The 21,204-nt window shown below is 36.3% G+C and overlaps 1 protein-coding gene across 2 annotated transcripts in view; it reads left to right on the forward strand.

The window, feature by feature from the left end:
* The window catches only part of HMGA2 (high mobility group AT-hook 2), a 149,883-nt gene that overhangs the window by 121,198 nt on the left and 7,481 nt on the right, over positions 1 to 21,204 (forward strand). For both annotated transcript variants that reach the window (XR_015796404.1, XM_007421354.4), the window contains one exon: positions 13,406 to 13,438. Coding sequence is in view for 1 of the 2 variants with exons in the window: in XM_007421354.4 (XP_007421416.1) it covers positions 13,406 to 13,438 (33 nt within the window). In the remaining variant the exon portion in view is untranslated. The remainder of the gene's footprint in view (positions 1 to 13,405; positions 13,439 to 21,204) is intronic.

Consider the following 21,204-nt stretch of genomic DNA (forward strand, 5'->3'; position numbering starts at 1 on the left):
AATTGAAAGCCCATGTATAATGTGATAATAGCTGCTAAAACCCATTAAAAGCATACTATTTATTTTGAACCACCGAAGGTTTCTGGATCTTGTTGAAAGGCTGCCCCATCTATAACGCATGCCAGTAATCCCACAATATTTCATTGCAACTAAAAAGCTCCTCATAAGGTCATAGCTGGGACAACTACAGCCATCTGTGGACCAAATTTAGGCTTGAGACATAGCTAACATTTCCATAATAAGCCCCAAAGTGGTAAGGCAGACAGTGGTAAGGCTGACAAACAGCAGTTTGTAATAGTAGATGAGAAAAAAAAATGTTTAGCCTCATAGGGTTCAAAAAGAAGAGATGTATGTTTTGTTCAGTCTAGGCATACATGCAACAATACATGTAGGTAATTGTTGTAGCTATGTTTCAAAAAGGTAGTGTTTTAACAACATGTGGTTAAATAATATATGAGTTTTGATTTTTTAAAAAAATTTTCTAATCTGCTAAAAGAAGAGGATATATTTCGAATGTCTCAGTTCCAATAAAACTGAGAGTATTAGATATCGTATAGGCTGATCTAAACATTTTTATGTTGGATAGGATCTGTCCACATGGTGCTATGATGCACAACCTTCCCATGAGGGCAGTTGTACATCACAGATGTTCATTTGAGGAAAACGCTTCTAGCCCTTTCTCCCCTGGGAAATCTGCTCAGAAAGTATTTCATTGAACTGGTGGAAATAAAAACACACCATTCTGTAGAGCATTTGTAGTAGTAGCAGCTGATCACTGTCATGGTGCATTTTAGAAAGATTTGATAAAATACCTATTTTCCATTATTATTATTATTATTATTATTATTATTATTATTATTATTATTATACAGTCCTTAGAATCCAAGCAATTAAAAATGGCAGATGAAAAAGGGAAACCATTTTATATTCTCTATTCTGTGTGCATATTTACACACACACACACATACACACACAGATACATATATAATTCTACACATACACACACACAATTTTATCTACCACTGTGAGAGCAATTAAATGTTTCCCTCCCAAATAATTCTGTAACTGAGAAGATTATCTTGTGATAAGACCAAAGAAGCTGTTGAAAACAAAAAAATAGGCAGAGGTATCAATGCATTCAATTAACCTGCAGGATTAGCCTTTGCTCTCTTCGTTTATTTTAATTCTTTCTGCAACACCATAAAGGACATTTTCCTTACTTGTTTCTTCCTTTTACCTCTTTTCATCTAGTTTATTTCCATTTTCTCTTCCCGTCCCAGTGCATCTTCCCCTTCCCCTTATATAAAGTCAGTCCCATTTTTTGCTGTTTCTTCGTGAAGGAGGGAAGGGAATCTGGTTGTGTGACGTTTCTATGTGTGAGAAAGGTTTACATTGAGAGAGAATGTTTGGCATATATAGATATGGGATCAGTTTTATAGTATGGGGCACATTATTTTGCAGCAATTCATTTTAATCAATAGACATTTAATATCATTGTTTGGGAGGGTGACCTATTCCTATACTTTTTTTTTTTTTAATGTAGCTTCTGGCAGGTACATACACGCACGTAAATGTATGCACGCCCAGCTGTGTTGCATACACACATTTACTGGGGAGGGAAAGATCTTCAGGACTGTTGCAGTTGGAACTGGCAATCCTAGGCTGAAATGGTAGGAAAGCTGGGTATTGAAGAGGACTTTTGTCTTTGTTTATAGGGGTCCCCCCCTCATTCTGTGGGATTGGGAGGGTTGTCTTAAATTTAAAGTTGTCTTCTTTCTGGTAAACATGATAATTGCATGAATTTAATTCAGTTTTAATTTTACCAGAAATACCTGTCCAGAAACAGAAATATCTTTTGGGGGGGACATCTTTCTTTTTTAAAAAGGAAGCCTGGAGCAAAGAATGCAAAAGTTTAAGCAAATAAGGAAAGAGAGTGGTAACAAGACACCACCCTTTTCAGCTTAGGTCTCTGAATTCAAATGTGGTTTATATTGCCAGAAAGCAAAAATTATTACCATATGGATACCATTCCATTGTCCTAGAGGGCATTAAGATGGTCAGCTAGGCAACATCCTGAGAGTACCTAAATGAGATTCTAAAAGGTACAAATTCAAGGAGAATCATACTTTTTTTGCGTGAGATGTGAATGGTTTCCTTTGTAACAACTTTTTGGAACAGAAACAGTATTGTCTAGTCTTGGTAGAGTAAAATCCTTGTTGATGATGATTTTATATCTCACTTTTCTTTCAGAAATTCAGGATGGCTTAGACGGGGATTTCCCCTCATTCTGTCCCCTCAACTTTGTGAGGTTTAGCTGGAAGAGAGTGATTGGCCCTACATCACCCTTTGAATTTCCATGACTGAGGGGACTTTTATCTGGGTTAATCTATCACTTTAATCATGATACTACACTGACTCTTAAGAGTTTCTGTGAGGTAATATATTGTCTCTACCAGAGAAGTCAGTCCCCTCCAGAAAGAAAAAAAGTTTTAAAGCAAGCTAGGAAGTTTCTTACATGACAGCGGACATGCCTGTAATTCATTTGACTTCATTTATGTGCTGAAAACTAGAAAATTCTAAATGCTATTTAAAAAATGAAAGTTTAAAAATAAGCCTTTAATTAGAGCAAGAACATTATATGATATGTTTTTCTCTTACCCTCCCACCTCCCAGATAGTAATAGATTGTTCCTACCATTTAAAAGAATTTGCTAAGTCTGTCCAGAATCCTGTTCCTATGCCAACCTAAATTATTAGTGATTCTCTAATATTTTTCCTAGCCCTGAACACTTGGAAATTTGGAGAATTAAGCCTGGCATTATCTTTGTTGTTGTTGTTGTTGTTGTTGTTACAACATGTGCTTTAAACTGGAGATAGCCATAGTCAGGAACTTCCAGTGAGCGCCATGTCAAGCTAGACATCCCTGCTGAAGTGGAGTGGTGTTTATGGCAGAGATCAGCAGCTGGATGCTGGATCCTGGCTGGCAAAAATCTCTCCGGGGAAAGGAGAGATCATGAGATACCCCACATATACTCTGGACAGCCGGTCCTCGTGAGTAGACTGCAGGAACCAAGGTTTTGTGATTGGCTTATGAGCCAAGCAGCTGGGAGTTGAGGGATACCATCTAATCTCACAGTTGTAACACAGCCTTATATGGACAAAAAGCTTGACCAAGCCTCATTTCTTAATCACCTTTGGAATTATTTTTTACTGTCTTGGAAATATTAAGACCCTTTGGAACAGCAAGTCTTTATTGCATTCACTGGGTGAGTCTCCTTCTCCTTAGCAAAAGAAGTTTTAAACACAGTTGTAAGGTTTCGGAAAAATATTATTTTTTGGAATAAACAGCAAAAGGATGTTTAGAGTGTTGATTTTGGAAAGTTAAAAATGGACTAAGGGTCTAAATGGATTTGGAATAAAAATTTTAAATTATAAAAATACTTCCCATGGAAAACTGTGGTTCTTTGGGAAAAAAAACATGATAGGATGGGAAGAAGAACAAGCTATACTGGATAAGACTGAAATTGATTTGAATGTGAATTTAAATATGACAGGTTACAAGAATGATTCAGAAATACATGTTATACTGGACATACAGATGAAATCAGTTGATTCCTAATACTTAAAGGAATGTACTTAATGTACAAGTATCAAACTGAAAGAGTGATTTGGATAACCTTTTCTTACTGGATGTACAAAAGAGTTCTGTTAAAGTCTTGAAGGATTCTCTGAGAAAGGATGAAGAAAATAAATCAAGTTCTAAGACATTATTTGAAGGGATTAAAAACCAGAATTGTTAAAAATACAGGGAAGGAATATAGAGTTGGCTTATTTGATGAAGGTTAAAATAGATACGTAGTTATTTCTGGTAACCTTTAATGGACTTTGGCTGATAAGGAATGAATGACAAGGATTTTGGATTTTGTTTATAGTTTAAGAGATGAGATATGGGATATAGAGAGAATTTGTTGTATTTTAAGAGATGATGATGATAAGTTACTAAAATTGTTTATATGTGTTGTGATAAAGGGGGAAGTTACTTCTTTATATACTTTTTCTTTTTATCCTTTTTATCCTTTTTTCCTTTTCTACGCTTTTTCTTTTTTCTTTTTATTCTTTTTTTGTAGTTTGTATTTTTATTTTTTCTAATTGTAATCTTTAACAAAAATTGTTACCAAAAAAAAAAAAAAGATAGCCATAGCCAAATGCCTTCTCCCAGATGTTTTAGAGTAGTATTTCTGTACACTATCTGTGCTAATTGATTTTTATTTATTAGACATGAGTGTGCACGATGCTGTATTAACAGTTATATTTTAATTATATTTTAACTATATCCTTGGGAGGAATGGGCAGGAAAATCTCCTGCCTGGCTGCTCAGACCATTTTGCTCAGCATTTTGCTAACATTCTGCTAATTGCTCAGGTTCATCAAAACCTTGATTCCTCCTAGGCAGAGTCTGATGAGGTTAGTGAGTCATCATTTATTTCTCTTATTGTGGACTCCTTTTGGCATGAAAATTTTGAGAAGGTGGGATAAAGTGCTGTCTAGGATGAGTCCTGTCTCTGCTGGCTCTTGAGTGCAGCTAGGGGACATTTCCCATTTGGATTAGAAAGGTGGCCAACACATCCCTGCAGAGGTAATGTCAGCAGTCTTGAAGGAAGTTGTGATGTACCACCTCTTATGCGGCCTTTATGGATCCACCATTGTGTGACAAATATTGACCAATATCCAGCCTTCCTTGGGGGGGCACATAATGAGGATCCAATGTCAGAACACCCTAGAGGAAATGGATTATCTAGATCCTTTTCAGTTAGGATTCAGACTTGGGCATGAAACAGGAATGGCATTGCTTGCTGTAGTAGAAAGTTTGTCAGAGCCTTTATGGGAATGGCACACCCCACTTGGTGCTTTCAGACCTCTCAGTGGCTTTTGCTACCATGTACCACAGAATCCTTTGGGACCACTGGCCAGAGTTGGAGATTTGGGCAGCACTGTTTTACAACTGTTCCTCTCCTACCTCAGTGGGCATTTCCTGTTATGGCCATGAGGGATCAGATTCAGCCCAGCAGTCACTCTTGTGGAGCGCTACTGGGATATTAACAACTATATGAAACTGCTGGGAGAATTTATCTGGTGGTTCAGGGCGCAATACTGTCAAGATACTGACAAATGTCAGCTTTATATTAGCAATCCAGACCCAGATGGAAAAGCTGTTGAAAGCCTGTCACAGGGCTTGGAAGCTGTCAAGATCTAGATGGGACAAAACAGGCTAAAGTTGAACCCATACTAATGTTGTCTGAGTAATGAATTTGAGTAATGATTACTGCTGGATGGGCAAGTAGAGGCTGTGGCCAGGAGTGTTTTTGCCCTACCGGTGTGACCAAATTGCATCCTTTTCTGGAATTGGAGAAATGGGCTACCATGACTCATATTCTTATCATTGATAAGAATAGACTTATCTTCTATTCTGCTAGACTTCTGCAGTATACTCTAATTAGGGGTTTGTTTGAAGACTCAAAAGCTACAAATAGAGCAAAATGCAACAACCCACTAGTTGACTGGCACTTGTTGCTATGATCATATTACACCTATCATGAGATCTTGCATTGGTTAATAAGTCTCCAGTCAATTCAAAGTGATGGTTTTCACTTATAAAAGCTTTATATGGCTTAGCACCAAAGTACTTGCAGAACCTCTGCTGAAATCAATGTTAAACCATTCAAAGAGAAACTGCTGGCAGTGCCCCATTTTCATGAGGTGAAGGGGAACTTAGACTAAAAGGCATTGTTTTGTTTTGTTTTGTTTTGTTTTATCATGGTGCTTGTATGTTGGAACAATCCCTGTTTAAACGTAAGAATGGCCTTTTGGATGCTAACGGAGGCTGAAGTCATCCATAAGGATTTGATAATGCTCATAATCAACATTATTGTTTGTAGTTTAAACAATTTATATGCCCCCCCCCCCAGCTCACTCCAGCAATTCTGGATAGCTAATAGCAATAAAATAAAGCAATCCAAAACAAAATAATCAATATACAGTAGAATCAATAACAATCAATATACAGTACTCCAGGTAGCTAAATACATCCTTTCTATTTTAACAACAGATAGACAAGTAATCAGTGGAACTTCAGAGAAAAGCCAGGTCTTTAACAGCAGGGGCAGGGCCATTCAAATTTCACTGGGTTGCTGTTGCACAGGGCAGGCATCATGAGAGAGAAGGCATTTCTCCTGGGTCCTGCAAGATGCTGGTGCTTAATGGAAGGGACCTAGTAATGCCCACTCTGTTAGATCTGTGGTAAACAGAAATAATTGGAGATAGGTGGTCCCACGTAACCTGTCCCTGTGCCCTACTTGGCTTTATAAGCAACAACTAGCACTTTGATTTATACCTGAAAGCTTACCTGGAGCCAGTGCAGTTCTCGGAGCAGTGATATTACATAGGTATATCTTGAACTCCCAGTACTGCCTGGACAGGTTGTAGCTTCTGAGTGCTCTTCATGGGCAGTGCTATGTACAAGGTATAATAGTCCAAATGGGAGGTGCCTAAAGCACAAGCAACCATGAACAGGGCAGTCCAATCCAGAAACAGGAGCAAATGTCACATAAGGTGGCAAAAGTCCTCCTAGCCATGGCTGCCATCAGCCACAACTGCTCTTTAATCAAGAGCTATGAGTCCAGGAGGAGTGCCACCCTCTTCAAAATTAAAGATGGAAAGTCTCCAAATCAGGGAGGCCTCATAATCTACAGCTATTGAGGGTGGAGGGTTGAGCTTAAGCCTATCCAAGCCCCTATGGCCTATAGAAACTGGGAAAAAACCTTGACAATATCACTTGGGTGATCAGGGTCAGAAGTGTACTGTTGGGTTTCATCAGTGTACTGATGATATCTTATACTGTGTCAGCAGGTGCCTTCACTCCTTGGCAGCTTCATGTAGATGTTAAGCAGGAATGGGGACAGAGTACAACCCCCAGTTACCCCAAAAAGCAGGGGTCTGAAGCTAGATCTCTCCCCTTGCTTAATTAAATTAAACAATTTAAAAAAACATGGAAAATATATTATGAAAAGTTATAAAAGCTTTTGATACTAGTTTTGGAGCTATAAAGAACTGAAATATAATGGATCTATTAAAAATAAATTCATCATTATATTAAAAGCCAAGTAAAACAATAAAAAAATAAAGATTTATGGTAGTCCCATGAGAACTTTCAGATATAACTAGGAATTGTTTGGCCATGAAACATATGATGCCATCAAGCAGTTTTCTACAAACTGGTGCCCCATGGATGAACTACAGATCTCATCCATAACCAACATCAAGGAAATGTCCATAAATCATTAAGGGGTATCTACTTTTCCAAAAGATAAAACTGAAGCACAGTTAAATCCATATTTTTCTCAAAATAATTCTTCTGCAATTCCAAAATATTTACTGCATTCAAATCATTGGGCATTTAGTATGAATTATTCGGTTATTTATTCTCTCGCTCTCTCAGGACAAAATAATAACATAAAGAATCCCCAAGAAGTATCTGTTTCTGATAAGTTTGAAACATCAGACTAATCCATTAAACATGTTTAGCAATTTTTTCAATGATTGTTAGTTAGGCAAAAAGAAATGTTCTGTGATGAGGGCACCAGTAAAATATATGCAGACATATATTTTAAACTCTGATACTTTCTCATCATTCCTATTGGAAAACAGTTGAACAGTTCAATTACATTGCGAATGCAGTTGGAAAGACTAATTCTTTCTTGGAAGATTGATTTTTCTGCAGTCAGAATTAATAATATTGGAATTACAGAGGTGCTTAACATTTTGTGAACCCTTTTGAGTTTTCAATATTTCTGCATAAATATGACATAAAATGTTATCTGTTCTCCACACAAGTCCTAAAACTAGATAAAGAGAACCCAGTTAAACATGTGAGTCAAAAACATACACGTTCATTTATTTATGGAGGAAAATGATCCAATGCTACATATCATAACTTAAACGAAAATTGGTACAAAATCTTTTATAGATGGTATACAACTCCATCAATAATAAAGATAGACAAATCTTATAGTAATGAATGTTGGACATACCCTAAAACAGAAGGGACATGTTATCACATGTTACATGTAAAAAACTCAAAAGTACTGGAAAGACATACATAGTATAATGCAGAAAATCTTGGAATTTCAATTTGAAATGAAACCACAACTTTTCTTACTACATATAATGTCAGAAAAAAAATCAACAAAAAATATAATAATTTAATGAGATGTATAGTTATAGCAGCGAGAATAAACTTTGCTTAACACTGGAAGAAAGACAAAATTCCAACAATATCTGACTGGGAACTTAAACTTGAGGAATAGGCAGCAATGGCATAGATTGGCCCCAACTCTGCTGGACTTTTGAAAGATCCTGAAAACATGGTTCTGTCAATAAGCATGGGGACCTGGGAATGTGGTAGAGCCAGTACAGTGGTTGTACTGAGTGTTGTTTAAAGATGGGATTACCTCGGCTATGAATTTTATGAATTTTTATGATCATTTCTTATTTTGTTATGTTTTTGTATTGTATTGTTTTGTATTATTTTAACTGTGTGTATGCTGCCTAGAGTCATATATATGAAATGGGCAGCTACATAAATTGGAATTATAAATAAATAAACATTTATAGGCAGTATTTTCCATGGTCAATTTATTAGTATCTTCTAAATGCCAGTTGTTTGAATGAGCTTTTTATGGAAGTGCACTTGAATTTGTAAAGAGTATCTTTCCAAATCATTTTGAAGTGTACTGTTCTTCATAATGTTATACCCAAAAGTAATAGTATACATGTTACAATATTTATATTGTAATTGACCAAACAATGGCATATTCCCAATGCAAGCTCCAGATATTATGGTGAATTTATATACTATTAAAACTCTCCTGTCTGTTTGTAACCTTCAGTTGGGCAAACAGTGCATCATAGAGTAACAATTTTTGAAGCAAGGTACCTCAAATGGACTAACTTACAGAATGCATCCAAAATCTGGGACCCATTACTTCCGTGGGACTGAAATTTGGCAAAGTTGTGTCCGCTTCAGCACTGCCGTGGTGCCACGGTCATGTGATCGTCATTTCCAGCGCTCCCCGCTAACTTCCCGCAAGCAAAGTCAATGGGAATCCAGCAGGAAGTCAGAAGTCACTCTCACTCCTTTTTTGCCCGCGGTCATTCTGTTTCTCTGTTTAGGTAAGGAAATATCTCTGAAATGCGGACCCAGTGGATTACAGGTTGTCTAGTTTTCTACAAAAATAGGTTGAAGTCATTTAACAAACTCTCAAAGATTATTTGGATGGTCCCTTTTATATCATTTGAATTAAAATCTACAAATAATACAAAGTAGAAGGAAAATATAGAAAAATCTCATTCACAATATAAATGTTATATATTAGGGTGGATTCTGCCCACTTGTGATACTTTGTCTTTCTGAACACTAAGTTGGCTATTTAACTGCAAGAATGGAATGTAGGCAGAAATCACGACCTTCTGTTCCAGAGACCAGGGCATATACTTCTTTAGCAAAAGGAAATAGATAGAAATAAACGTAATTGTGAATTACTAAATGGCTGGAGCACATTCCTTAGCTACCCCTTTCTTTTATACATCTTTTGCCAAGTGCAGTATTATACCCAGCCACTGTAAGCTGAGGTTAAAAAGAGACTGACTACATGTTTAAACTTTTTGGGAATTCTGAATAAAGCTAGTTGGTTTTAATTACAGCAGTGAAGAACACAACTCTGCCATTCCAGAATGATTTGGAAATTGGGAATTCTGACATCCAGTTCCATTTTGATGTAGCTCCTGTTAGAATCTGGTGTAAAACACAAGTGATTTACTTCCTCAGATTAATGACAATAATCAGCAGGAAGATCAGCAACTCAGTCTTTCGGGCAAGAGAATCTGAAGTGGTGGATTGCTTTTTGACCCCCATCATGTATCTTCTTTGAAGTTCCCTATTATATGGATGCTATTGCATGTATACCATTACGTTCATGCCTACGGATTTAAAAAGGGAAGATGAAGGTTAAAGACTGCTGTTTTACAATTTGTAGCTGTTCTGTTTTCTCCTGGAGGAAAAAATACTGCTCTAAAATCCAAACCCAAAACAGATGATTGAGGATTGAGTAATCCCCTCTGATTTGATCATACGTTACCTTTGCCAGTAGTGCTTTTGATTTGCTAGTCCTTAATACGCATATGTAATTAAACTGGTTTGGAGCATGTTGAGAATTTTCTTCTCATTCATCTTATGGACTTTGGCATTCAGGAGATACAGTTCCTTTTTCTAAATGTAATAATAAGAAAGGACTGTTATATGTGAAATGATTTATAAAATACTAAATGGTATTATATACTGGATGTTTATGAGCAGTATGGTATCTGGAAAAGGCCCATTCTCAATTTGGGCTTTCCCCCTTTATCAAAAGTTTACTTTTTTTTTCATTTCTATCTGTATCTCATCCATGTGCCAACTTTTGTCTAGTTTGTTTTCAAATGTCCAGTTTTGGAATTAACTTCACAAGGAACTGGTTTAGCTTTCCCCTTTAAATTACTGAGCATCAATGATTTATTATTTCATACCCGAAAACGCAGTATAGCTATGATGACAACACAGTCCTTCAAAAAATTGGAGTACTTGCTAGCCCAAAATATTTTTCTATCTATTCATAATAGTTTTGCAAGTATAAACAACATATTTGGTAAAAATATATGTTTTATTTCTGAACCCTAATAAATAGCCTCTCTTTAGAATCCAGTTACTCAGTGACGAGCCACATGCAGAACCAGAATCTTTAGTAGTTCTGTCCACAAGTATTTATTGCAAACCATGACTGTGGTCACTTTGAGAGTCCTAAGAGATGCTGTCGGATGAGTCGCTTTTTCTAATGTTCCTGATCATAAGAGTCCATTTGCCTCTTGCCCCTCTCCTACTGATTACACCTGTACACATGTTTACTCCAAAACCATATCAAATTCACAGACATTATTGTAGGCTAACTGGTTTCTACTGCTCAGAAATCCCCTCTTTTTTGGCAGTGTTCCTGGCATTCATATGACTCCTGCACACTGCAACTCAATGAAATCCTCTGAAACAGCTGCCAACTCACGAAATTTTCCATGAATTAGATCCTGACACTTCAATGAGAGGAAAGACAATGTTTGAAACAAGGCCAGCCCTGGCTTACTGCCTAGTATGTGTCACATAATTCTACCAGCTGCCCTTCCACCCAACACTTCATACTTTACAGACCACCAAGCAGATCCTTGAAGACTTAAATGCTGTTTAGGCTTGGAGCTGCCAGTCTGTTTTCTCAGCCTCTGGCACCCACTGGCTCCAGACTGGGCTCAGAAAGTTTTTGTAGGCGTTTGTCTTGATTTGTTTTTATTTTTATGAATGACTGCAGAAGAGGAGTCTGACTGAACTGAGGCACAATACTGCAGCCATTCATGTGCAAAAAGCAAAAGGAAACATTGTACTTTGATTGGATGCAGACCAAAGTTTAGAGGAATCTTACTCATGCAGGGCTTTTCCTATCTAAAACACCGATAACAGCTTTGCCAACTAGATTACTGCTTGTGATTTAGAAAGCATAGAATTGTGATTGGAGATAGTTTGGTTATTCTTCTATACATTCGTTCTGCCTTCTTTTCTCCCCCCCCCATTTACATTTTTATTCCTTCCCTTGCTCATTTCGAGGAAAGTTTACTTGTTTTTACAATTTCATTTTATATTTTCAGCAAGTTGATCCAGTTTTTGTGTATGTGTCGGGGGGGTGGAATAAGATACTAATTTTAGATTACATTATTCTGTCTAGTTTTACAAAGAAAAACAGTATGTGCCAGATAAATCTATTCTAGATTTAAAATTAGGAAGAACTGCTTAGCTGCTGCTGTTGATACACAACAATGGAATTTCTAGCCTTTGATAACATTGTAAGATTGGGAAAAGTGGGATTATATGGACTTTTGTTCCATAATAATTGTTAAAACAAATTAGCCATGAATGAATGAATGCTCTATCCCTTACCCTCAGCAGTTCTCAAGTATCTCCTTTCATGATGGCAGTGAATGCTTATTCCTTGTGTTTATTCCCACACCCTAATTCATTGTTTCCCAAACTTTCCACTAAAAACTTAGACATTCATATAGAAGAAATCAACACACACTTTTATGAGACATGGCAGTATTCAGAGAGATTGTATTGGAAACATTCACTATTTTGATATTCCCCCACATAACTGCATACCTAAAAATACTATTTTTCAGCCCCGAATCCACTTGTACTGTAGTGAACAGTATCAGTTACATCCATACAGAGATCTGTTTCAGCACCTTATGAACTTGACATACACACAACATCTTGCTTGATGCTCAAGCCTGAACCTTAGTCAGTAGTGAGTTAGTCAGAGCCAAACAAAACAAAACAAAATAGAACAACACTTCTCAACCTGGTGCCTTTTATATTATGACTGCAGTCACAGAATTCCCAGCCAGCTGGAAACTACTAAGCTGGGGAAGAGTAGACTAGTTGCTGGGTGAAAACCTTAGCTTCAACAGGAAATAATGTTTAGTCATTCATATCAAAAAGGATGCAATATCTAGCCCATTCCAAAATTAAAGTGCACATCACTGCTGTAGAAGATGCTTCAACCATAGATTTGGTAACCCTCTTACAGAATTGCTGCCCATGAAGCTGAAAGTTGCTGATTCCAGCCCAGATGCTTCTGACATGGGCTTCTGTCCACCCTGAAGTTCCAAGTAGAGTCACACAAATAACTTGAATTTACTTAGACTTGGAATGAAAAGCCACACAAAGATCTACAACTATTCCTGATACTTGATCAAAATCGAAAGGAACAAAATTTGAGATTTTGAATCTGAAATTAAATTGTCTCACATTGCTGGGATATTACCTCTTCAAACTACTGTATCTTTCAGAATTCTAGAAAGAACAATAGAAACAGTTCGGTCTGCTGTTAAGTATGGCTCAGCTGCAGTTTACATATATAGATGGAGTGATGCATTTGCAGATAAATTAGACATATGAATTCGAATATGCAAATTACCTGACATTCCATTTATTGTGTACTGTAAATGTGAACCTTAGTACTGTAAATGCATTAATCAGTTTATCAATATGTAGTTGTAAGCAAGGATAAATATGCCATCTTGCATATTATGCTATAGTTGCATCTCTCTCTCTCTCTCTCTCTCTCTCTCTCTCTCTCTCTCTATATATATATATATATATAACATTAGCCAGAAAGTATAGCTTTACTCACATACATTGTCTAAACTGCATTTTAATATACATGTATATATATGTATATATAATCTGTTTTTTTGTTTTGTTTTGTTTTTTGCAGCCACAGCAAGTGGTCCAGAAGAAGCCAGCTAAGGTAAAAAGTTAATTATTTTGGCATATTTTAAATTCAGCTCCTTGTAATCATTTGTCATGCTTCTCTACTAGTAACAGTACTATATAATGAATGGAATGTTATACAGTACTTACAACAGGATGACCAAATAATGCTATGCATATAAAAAAAACAAACTAGTCTTTTGCAAAGACTAACAATATACCGTGAAATATCAATTCATCAGTTTAGACACCCACTAATTTCTTTTTCCTGCATCATTTAATTAATAAGTTGTTTTATCCCATTTTCAATGAATGTGCAAGAAATGCTCTGATCTATTTAATTGTTTTGAGACACAGAAACAGGTTATGGTTATTCTAATTTGATTACTATAGAGTACAATTGCAGAATTTTTTACATGAATTGGGAAGAGAAGCTCAAAATCAAAAGTGTTATTTCCATTTCCAGTGGCAATGAGGAGAAGTCACAAAGCCCAAAACTGAGATCAGCTCCAAAATAAATATGATTTAATTACCTGTCAGCATGTGAACCTTTTCTGCCCATTTACGAAGATGGTATAATGTCATGAAAGCTTGTACTTTTGGGTGAAAATTTCACTTTATTGAAAATGATAGTACAAAAATATTTGACATGTGAGCACTTGAAGTAAAATTAGTGAGAAGGGTGTAGGACAGAATATGAGTTAGAACACTAGTAATTAATTGTAAGTGAACAACCTCCTTGATAAAGCTTAGCTTGGGGATGGGTGTTGCAATAAAGCTGCTAAAATGAAAAAAAGATAACATTTTGGATGAAAAAACAGTCTGCAAAAGTGATTATCCGATATCCAGTGCAATGTAATGTTAGCTGGTAGGCAGGAAAACAGAACTGATAGCCTTTCCTGTCCCAGCAGTGGTGAAATGCCGAGAAGGCTGAAGTCAGGGTGAGCTCCCAGTGAAATAATTTTATAAAAAGTATTACATATCTAGCTGGTAAATATTAATTAAATCCTGCTAACACCTTCAGTTCCAAGGGAAAAAAAAATATGGAGAATTCAGAATTCAATCTGCTAAGGAATCTAGAAAGCTCTCTCTCGTTGCGTTTGCCAGGTACTTTGTAGATTACTCTATATGATTCCTCCCACCCCAGCAGAATCTAGGTAGGATCTCAGTGGTCTGTTGATTGTCAGTTCACATTTCATCCACATTCTCAGTTTTGGCTAGCTGCTTTGCTGGACCAATTGAGAGTAAGCCTGGATTTTAGGATGTAGTTCTATTGCATTCAATACGTATTTCCATAGTTTAGCACCCCGAGGGATCTCCTCTGGTACACATTCATGGGTCAGTTGCTTGCACTTAGTGGGTGGGTCACTAACCAGGTTGTTTCTTGATCCCACTTCAAACACCAGTATGGCAGAGACCTTGTAGACAAAGAGGTGGGGAGCTGGCTAACAAGTAACAAAAAGCAAACATTGGACTCTCCAACAGTATACAGAACTTGCTGAAGTTTATTCTCCCCAGTCTCTTAAGCATATTCTACTGTTCTAATGTACTCACAAGGAGACTGGAGTTTTTCCTTCACCACAACCTCTTCCCAGGCAAAACATCATTTTCAAAAACTCAAAAATTTCAATTTGTCACAAGCTGTTGTTTTTTTAAAAAATAATTTGCTACAAAAATAATGATGGCATGGCCTAATACATTTGGATTATTGCTTAGTAATGATAGAGCAGTTTTATTGGAAATTGAGCAATTAACTTTTCTCCAAAACAGTTCTAGTTATTAACTTTTATTCTAAAACCAAACACATCCCTTATTTCATTTGAGAACTGAAATGTCATTCCTCATCACAATGACTAGTAGTGTAGAAATAGGAAACCATCTTTTGACAAAATAACAGGCCATAGGATCTAATCCAAAATATCAAGTTTAAAACTTTTTCTCAGGATTTTTAAGAGAAGGATTAATCTCAGAGCAAGGTACCAAAAAGCAAGGGACATTTTCACAATCTCCACCTTTCTTCTGCATTTTTCATTACATATTGTATCTGTAAAAAAGTATAATAGAAAGGAAAACGCTAAGACACATTTTATAAATATTTTGCAAAAATGCCTAGGAAAGAAGGAAAGGAAAACCTTGAGACAAATTGCCAAGATGTTAGACTCTGACAAATGTCTTCTGTTTTTTTAATCTTTTTTTTTAACTGTCTGAATTTCAGGAACAGAACCCCAAAATGGGCAAACCTGTTTTCTGTAGACAAGAAAGGGATGACATACCTAAGAGGGATGTGAATCCTGTCATAATTTACTCTGCATTAAAGTGCTTTACTACTCCCTTTTGTTTCCTACCATCAAAATGCTTTTTAAAGGCAAATACAGTTCATATCCAAAATGAACAAGAATATGAGCTCATGCAGACTTCTTAATCTAAGCTGTCTGAGGAAATAGTGATAAAATGTAAACATAGGACTCCATGGAAGTTCATGGAGGATAATGTAAATCTTCTGCTGCCTTCTGAGGAGTCACTTCCTTTTCAATCTGTTTCCTTCTAATATCCTCACAGATGTTTTTTCCATAAGGCTTTCTGAATTAAGTTAGAAATATATTCATCAATGAGGCTTTGAGGTGTTATACCCAGGTTTCATAGTCTCAGAATGCTTTGTTGCCCTTTGGATGTGGCCTAGAGTAGTCTAGAGCAGAATTCCCACAATTGGTGCCCTTTGAATATGTTGGGCTTCAGTTCCATCTGTGATGGCTATAGGATTATGGGAGCTGAAGTCCAGCATATCTGAAGAACAACAAGTTGGAGAAAGACAGAAATCCAAGAATAGTCTAAACTTGAAAGCATATGATTGAGGAAAAAAGGTTAGTGGAATTAACCAGAGACCAAAGTAGATTTCTGTATTTCTGCAGTTATAAAATACTTATGCATGTTTCTGTACAGTTTGCTTAAACTTGCCCTGAAAGTAGATTTGGCATCTTTTTCTAATGGCTGTTACAAGGATATACATTTTGGCTGCATCCGCACAACATGTCCTTAACATTACTGTTAAGGATGCAATGTATTATGTGAACCTACTAAGTCCATCACTAGTGGGACAAGATTGGGGCAGTTTTGATCCAATTGGTACCAAGGCAATTGTGAGTCAAATTACCTTGTCCCAGACAGCTATGTTGTGCAAACCTTAAAAAAAAAACAATCACCTGTGGGATAGTGAGCCAATTCTGCCCAGTCATTTCTCCAAGAAATTAGAAAGAGATATGATGTGGCTGAAAACACAATGTGCTGTGTTACAATATTCACTGCCAAGATCTGGGTTGCCAGATCCAAAAGAAAGGAACTGTGATAGGGTCAAGCGTATTGCGAATCTAGTCAGCATGCCCTTTCAGGCAAAGGACTTCCACTCAACAAGCATTGCACAGCTGTTTTTAAAAATTTTTAAAAAATACTTTTTATACCAACTATTACAATTGTCTGTATTATTCTACTTTTATTTAATGATTTTTAGCTGTTTTCAGTTATGTATACCTTTTATCTCTGGCCTTTGTCTGTAATAAAGATTCGAGTGAAGTGAACTTCCATTTTTAAATTTGTTTTTCATTTCACTTCATTACATCGGTCTTAAAAAGAATAACAATACAATAATGAGGAGGAGATCTAGGGAATTCGGTAACAAACAAAACAGTCCCAAAAAGTTTGACCAGCTCCAAACTCTTCTGCTTCGCATCTATACTGGCGGGGGGCACCCTAATTCAAACGTTACCCTTGACTGAAGAATGATATACCCCTGTCTAGGATGATTGTTCTCTTCCACCATGCACACAGTTTTGTGAAGGATGAAAGGGGCATCTGATTAGCCAGCCAGATCAGCCAAATCAATCCTAGGCAAATTGGTACAAGCAGATCAGCTTCACATCCTAACTCAAATCTTGACAAATAATAGATGTCAACAATCTGTTGTTGCAAATCAGTGTAGATTTCTCCTTCTAATACTGTATGATATTTTAGTCATTCTCCATGCCCCCAAAATCCACAGTTCTTGATATCTTAATATATTCCAAAGGATATAGCTAATAAGAACATATATATTTTTATCACATAACTATCAGTCATAATAGCAAGTGTTTAATTCAGTCCAAAACGCAGCAATTAATAGGACAAATACAATCCGTACGAGTTAATAATCCACGCCTAAATTGGATTTCCAGTAGCAAGACTGATGTAGCCAACCTGTATTAAACATACTTTGTGATATCTAGTATACATAAAACAGTGGGTATTTAATGTAAATTTCATTTTACAATCATATGCATGTAATTTCATGTTAATTAAGGCAGCCTTTCACTAGTTTACCAAAAAAGGACATTCAGGCTGACTATTTCAGAAGTTATGCAAATAATTAAGATAAATTTCATCAACTCCCTTTAAAAAGCAGGTTACTTATCTGTTAATTCCTCCACAATTTGCAACCACTCTGGAACTGCAGCAGCAGCTATACCAGATAAACTCAGTAACAAATGCTGAGTGCTAAGAAGCACTCTGACTTAAACTCATGTTTTCATTCTACAAATGTTTTTAAAACAGCTTCAGAACTCAGTTAATCCAAAATCGTAATATTGTGAAAGGCCCAGATTACTGTCCCCCCAAGATTTCTCCTATTTTTAGACTGATTTTTAACATTGGGATTATATCATAATAATCAACTTGTTGTAGGTAAAAGAGTCCAAATTATATCTGTAACCTCATTTTTTATGTAGTTTATTATTTTGTGGCATTAAAGCATTAAGTGCAGATATTCAAACTGATCCCCACAGAAATAGGTATCTCAGAACTTGACAAGATTTCAATTAAAGAATAACTCTCAAATTGGGCCTATAAAAATCTTGAATTCTGAAGTTTCTTATTCTACCCAGTGACCAAAGCCTTAGAATTTTATTTTATTTTTTGGGCCTTTGAGTCAGTGACGACTCCTGGCATCTGCTTGGACATGTCCCTGCAGTTTTCTTGGCAAGGTTTTTCAGAAGTGGTTTGCCGTTGCCTCCTTCCTGGTGCTGAGAGAGAGTGACTGGCCCAAGGTCATCCAGTTGGCTTTGTCCCTAAGGCGAGACTAGAACTCACGGTCTCCCAGTTTCTAGGCTGAGAAGTACCAACAAATATGCCAAAACTATTCTGCTCTTGGGAAGTGGAGTTACAGATAATTGATTCTGATATAACTGTTACCATTACAATATTGTTTATAATAAAATTATTAGAAGTATAAATAGATTTATTCCCAGTCTCTTTTTTGTAAGGTTCATTTATTTTAGAGATTCATTCTTTACCCTTAAGTAAAATTCTTGAAATTGCTTAGTGAAAAAAAGGATGTTATGCTTCTCTATATTACTGCTGAAGTCATTCTGTAGGTGTTGATTCCTACATAGCCATAATTGCAGGCTTGGGAAATCTTATGTTGAAGAAGTACAATAAGAACAATTTTAGGATCACAGAGCTGGAGCATTGGTGGGGAGTGATAAGAGAAGCAGAAAATGGAATAGCATCCAGGACATAGGCGTGATTGGAATTTTGAATTCAGTCACTCCAAACTACAGTATTTGTTGTAAGTCTCACTGGTATTATTGAAATAATTTAATTTACCTGGAAAAATGGTTCAGTATTGCACTTGTAGTAATGTTTGCATTTTAAGTGCAGTGCATTTCCAAGTGTGCTCAGATTAGAACTTTTTAAATTATCATTTCATTGTCCTCTAAAAGAAAAGCAACACATTTCTGTGGAAAATATTTCAGAACATAATATAGTCTACCTTTTTATTACAGTTCTATAAATGTCATTATGTTCCAGTTTTCAGACACATAAGGCAAATACATTCATTAAATCCTACTTTAAAGACAGATGCTTTCTTATTTACAGGCACGTAGATATTGCATTAAATTCAGAACTACCTTCAGACAGCTACAGTATCCTGCAGATTTCCCACCTTGCAGCTGGAGAATTCAGTAACAGGTTCTCCTACTTTGTTATATTTAATTAGTATTCGTACAAAATTTTAAATTATGTTATATCCACATGAAAGCTAAGAAGTGATTTAGAATGACAGGAAGAATTGCAGTGAGTTTATGTTAGAAAAAAATACTAGATGATCTTGAAAGCCACTAGTAAGTTTATCCAGATAGAAAAAAGAATCTTACATATTTTGGGTTTTAGAAGATACCCATATCATTGTTCTTTCCGTCACTAAAATTGAACTATCAAGTGAAATCCATGATGATTTCTTAGTTAAGTTACAACAAAGAGAAAATTATGCCAGTTTGCTCAAGCAGCTTACAACAGCTGTATCCTTATGCAAAGTGCCAGACTGGGTGAGTTACATTGTAAAATAATACAAAGGAAATCATGTTGGTGGTTTTTTTAGGGACATATCATGGTGATTGTCAAAGTTATAATTTTTAAAACCCCTCAAGATTAAAAATATGCATCTAAGAATTCTTTAGGATAGTTTGAAGTCCTGTGCAGAAGAATGGCTGAAAGATCTTTAGAATGCCAAGTAGTAATTTTGTGTGTGCATATATTTGTAATATATTTCAATACTAGAATAGACGTAAACATGTCCTTTCTAAACAGGTTGATCCCTAACTCCCCCAAAACTAAACAACAATCCTATTTCCATCTGTGAGTGATTGGTAGAACCATCAAGATACAAAGAGCAACTCAGATGACACCTTATCACATAAAAAGTACTTTAGCTCAGGTGCAAGAAACTTAGTAAGAAACATTTTGAATCATTCAAGGATACTTTGCCTTAATAAACTCAAAATAAAGAGGGTGGGAACTCCTCTTAGTTTTCAAGAATATGTATTTATCCCCAGACCAGCACTAAACTTACATTACTGAAGTCTGGGTAGCTTTTGCTGCCTTGATCTTGACCAGCTGCACGAGGCTTGTCACCATCTTACCAGATACCAGTGAGACTGTAATCCTTTCATTAATCCCCGTTGGCCTTCTGTAACATCTGTGGGTTCTTGCACCATCTTGTCATGATGAAGAACTTGAAATCAACTATGTTAAAACAAAAACGGTCCTATTTATTAACCATTGTGCAAATTCCCAACCTAAGTAGAATATGTACAGTGTACATATATGTACAACTTGTATAGTGAGATATATATATATACACACACACGCATACATACATACACACACACACATATATATGTATATGTATGTATATATGTACAATTTGTACAGTGAGATGGGCAGCATATGTAAATTTGAAAAAAAAAATGAATGAATGGCATGCTAATAGAATAGAGCAGTGTTGTCCAAACTTGGCCACTTTAAGATGAGTGGACTTCAACTCCCATAATTCCCCAGCCAGCATGGCTGGCTGGGGAATTCTGAGAGTTGAAGTCCACTCATCTTAAAGTGGCCAAGTTTGGACAACACTGGAATAGAGCTATTTACTTGGGAAGCTACTTTCAATCTTCACTGTGCAGAGGTGCCAATTTCTACCTGTCAATCTGTTCCCAGAAGGCTTCAAATCTATACTGAGTTTTGCCAGATGAAACAGCAATAATTTTGTTCTAGCTGCTGCCAAGTGCTTTTGAGCAAAGGTGCTGAGCTTTGTTTTATATAAGGGAAAGCTCTGTATCTATAAAGGCTTGAATGCAGTGACAGCAGCGCAGTGAGTCAACATTTTGAAGAATTTTACTCTGTGCCTAGTGCACTTTCCTGCTTTGAGCTTGGTTTTGCCTCTGTTAAGGTTTGCATTAAAATATTGACTACAATTAGTCTTTTGGGGTGGACTCTTGG

Source organism: Python bivittatus, unplaced genomic scaffold (assembly GCF_059951505.1).
Source record: "Python bivittatus isolate LINGU-HERP-01145 unplaced genomic scaffold, Pbiv_v1 ctg000330_np1212, whole genome shotgun sequence".
Classification (NCBI taxonomy): domain Eukaryota; kingdom Metazoa; phylum Chordata; class Lepidosauria; order Squamata; family Pythonidae; genus Python; species Python bivittatus.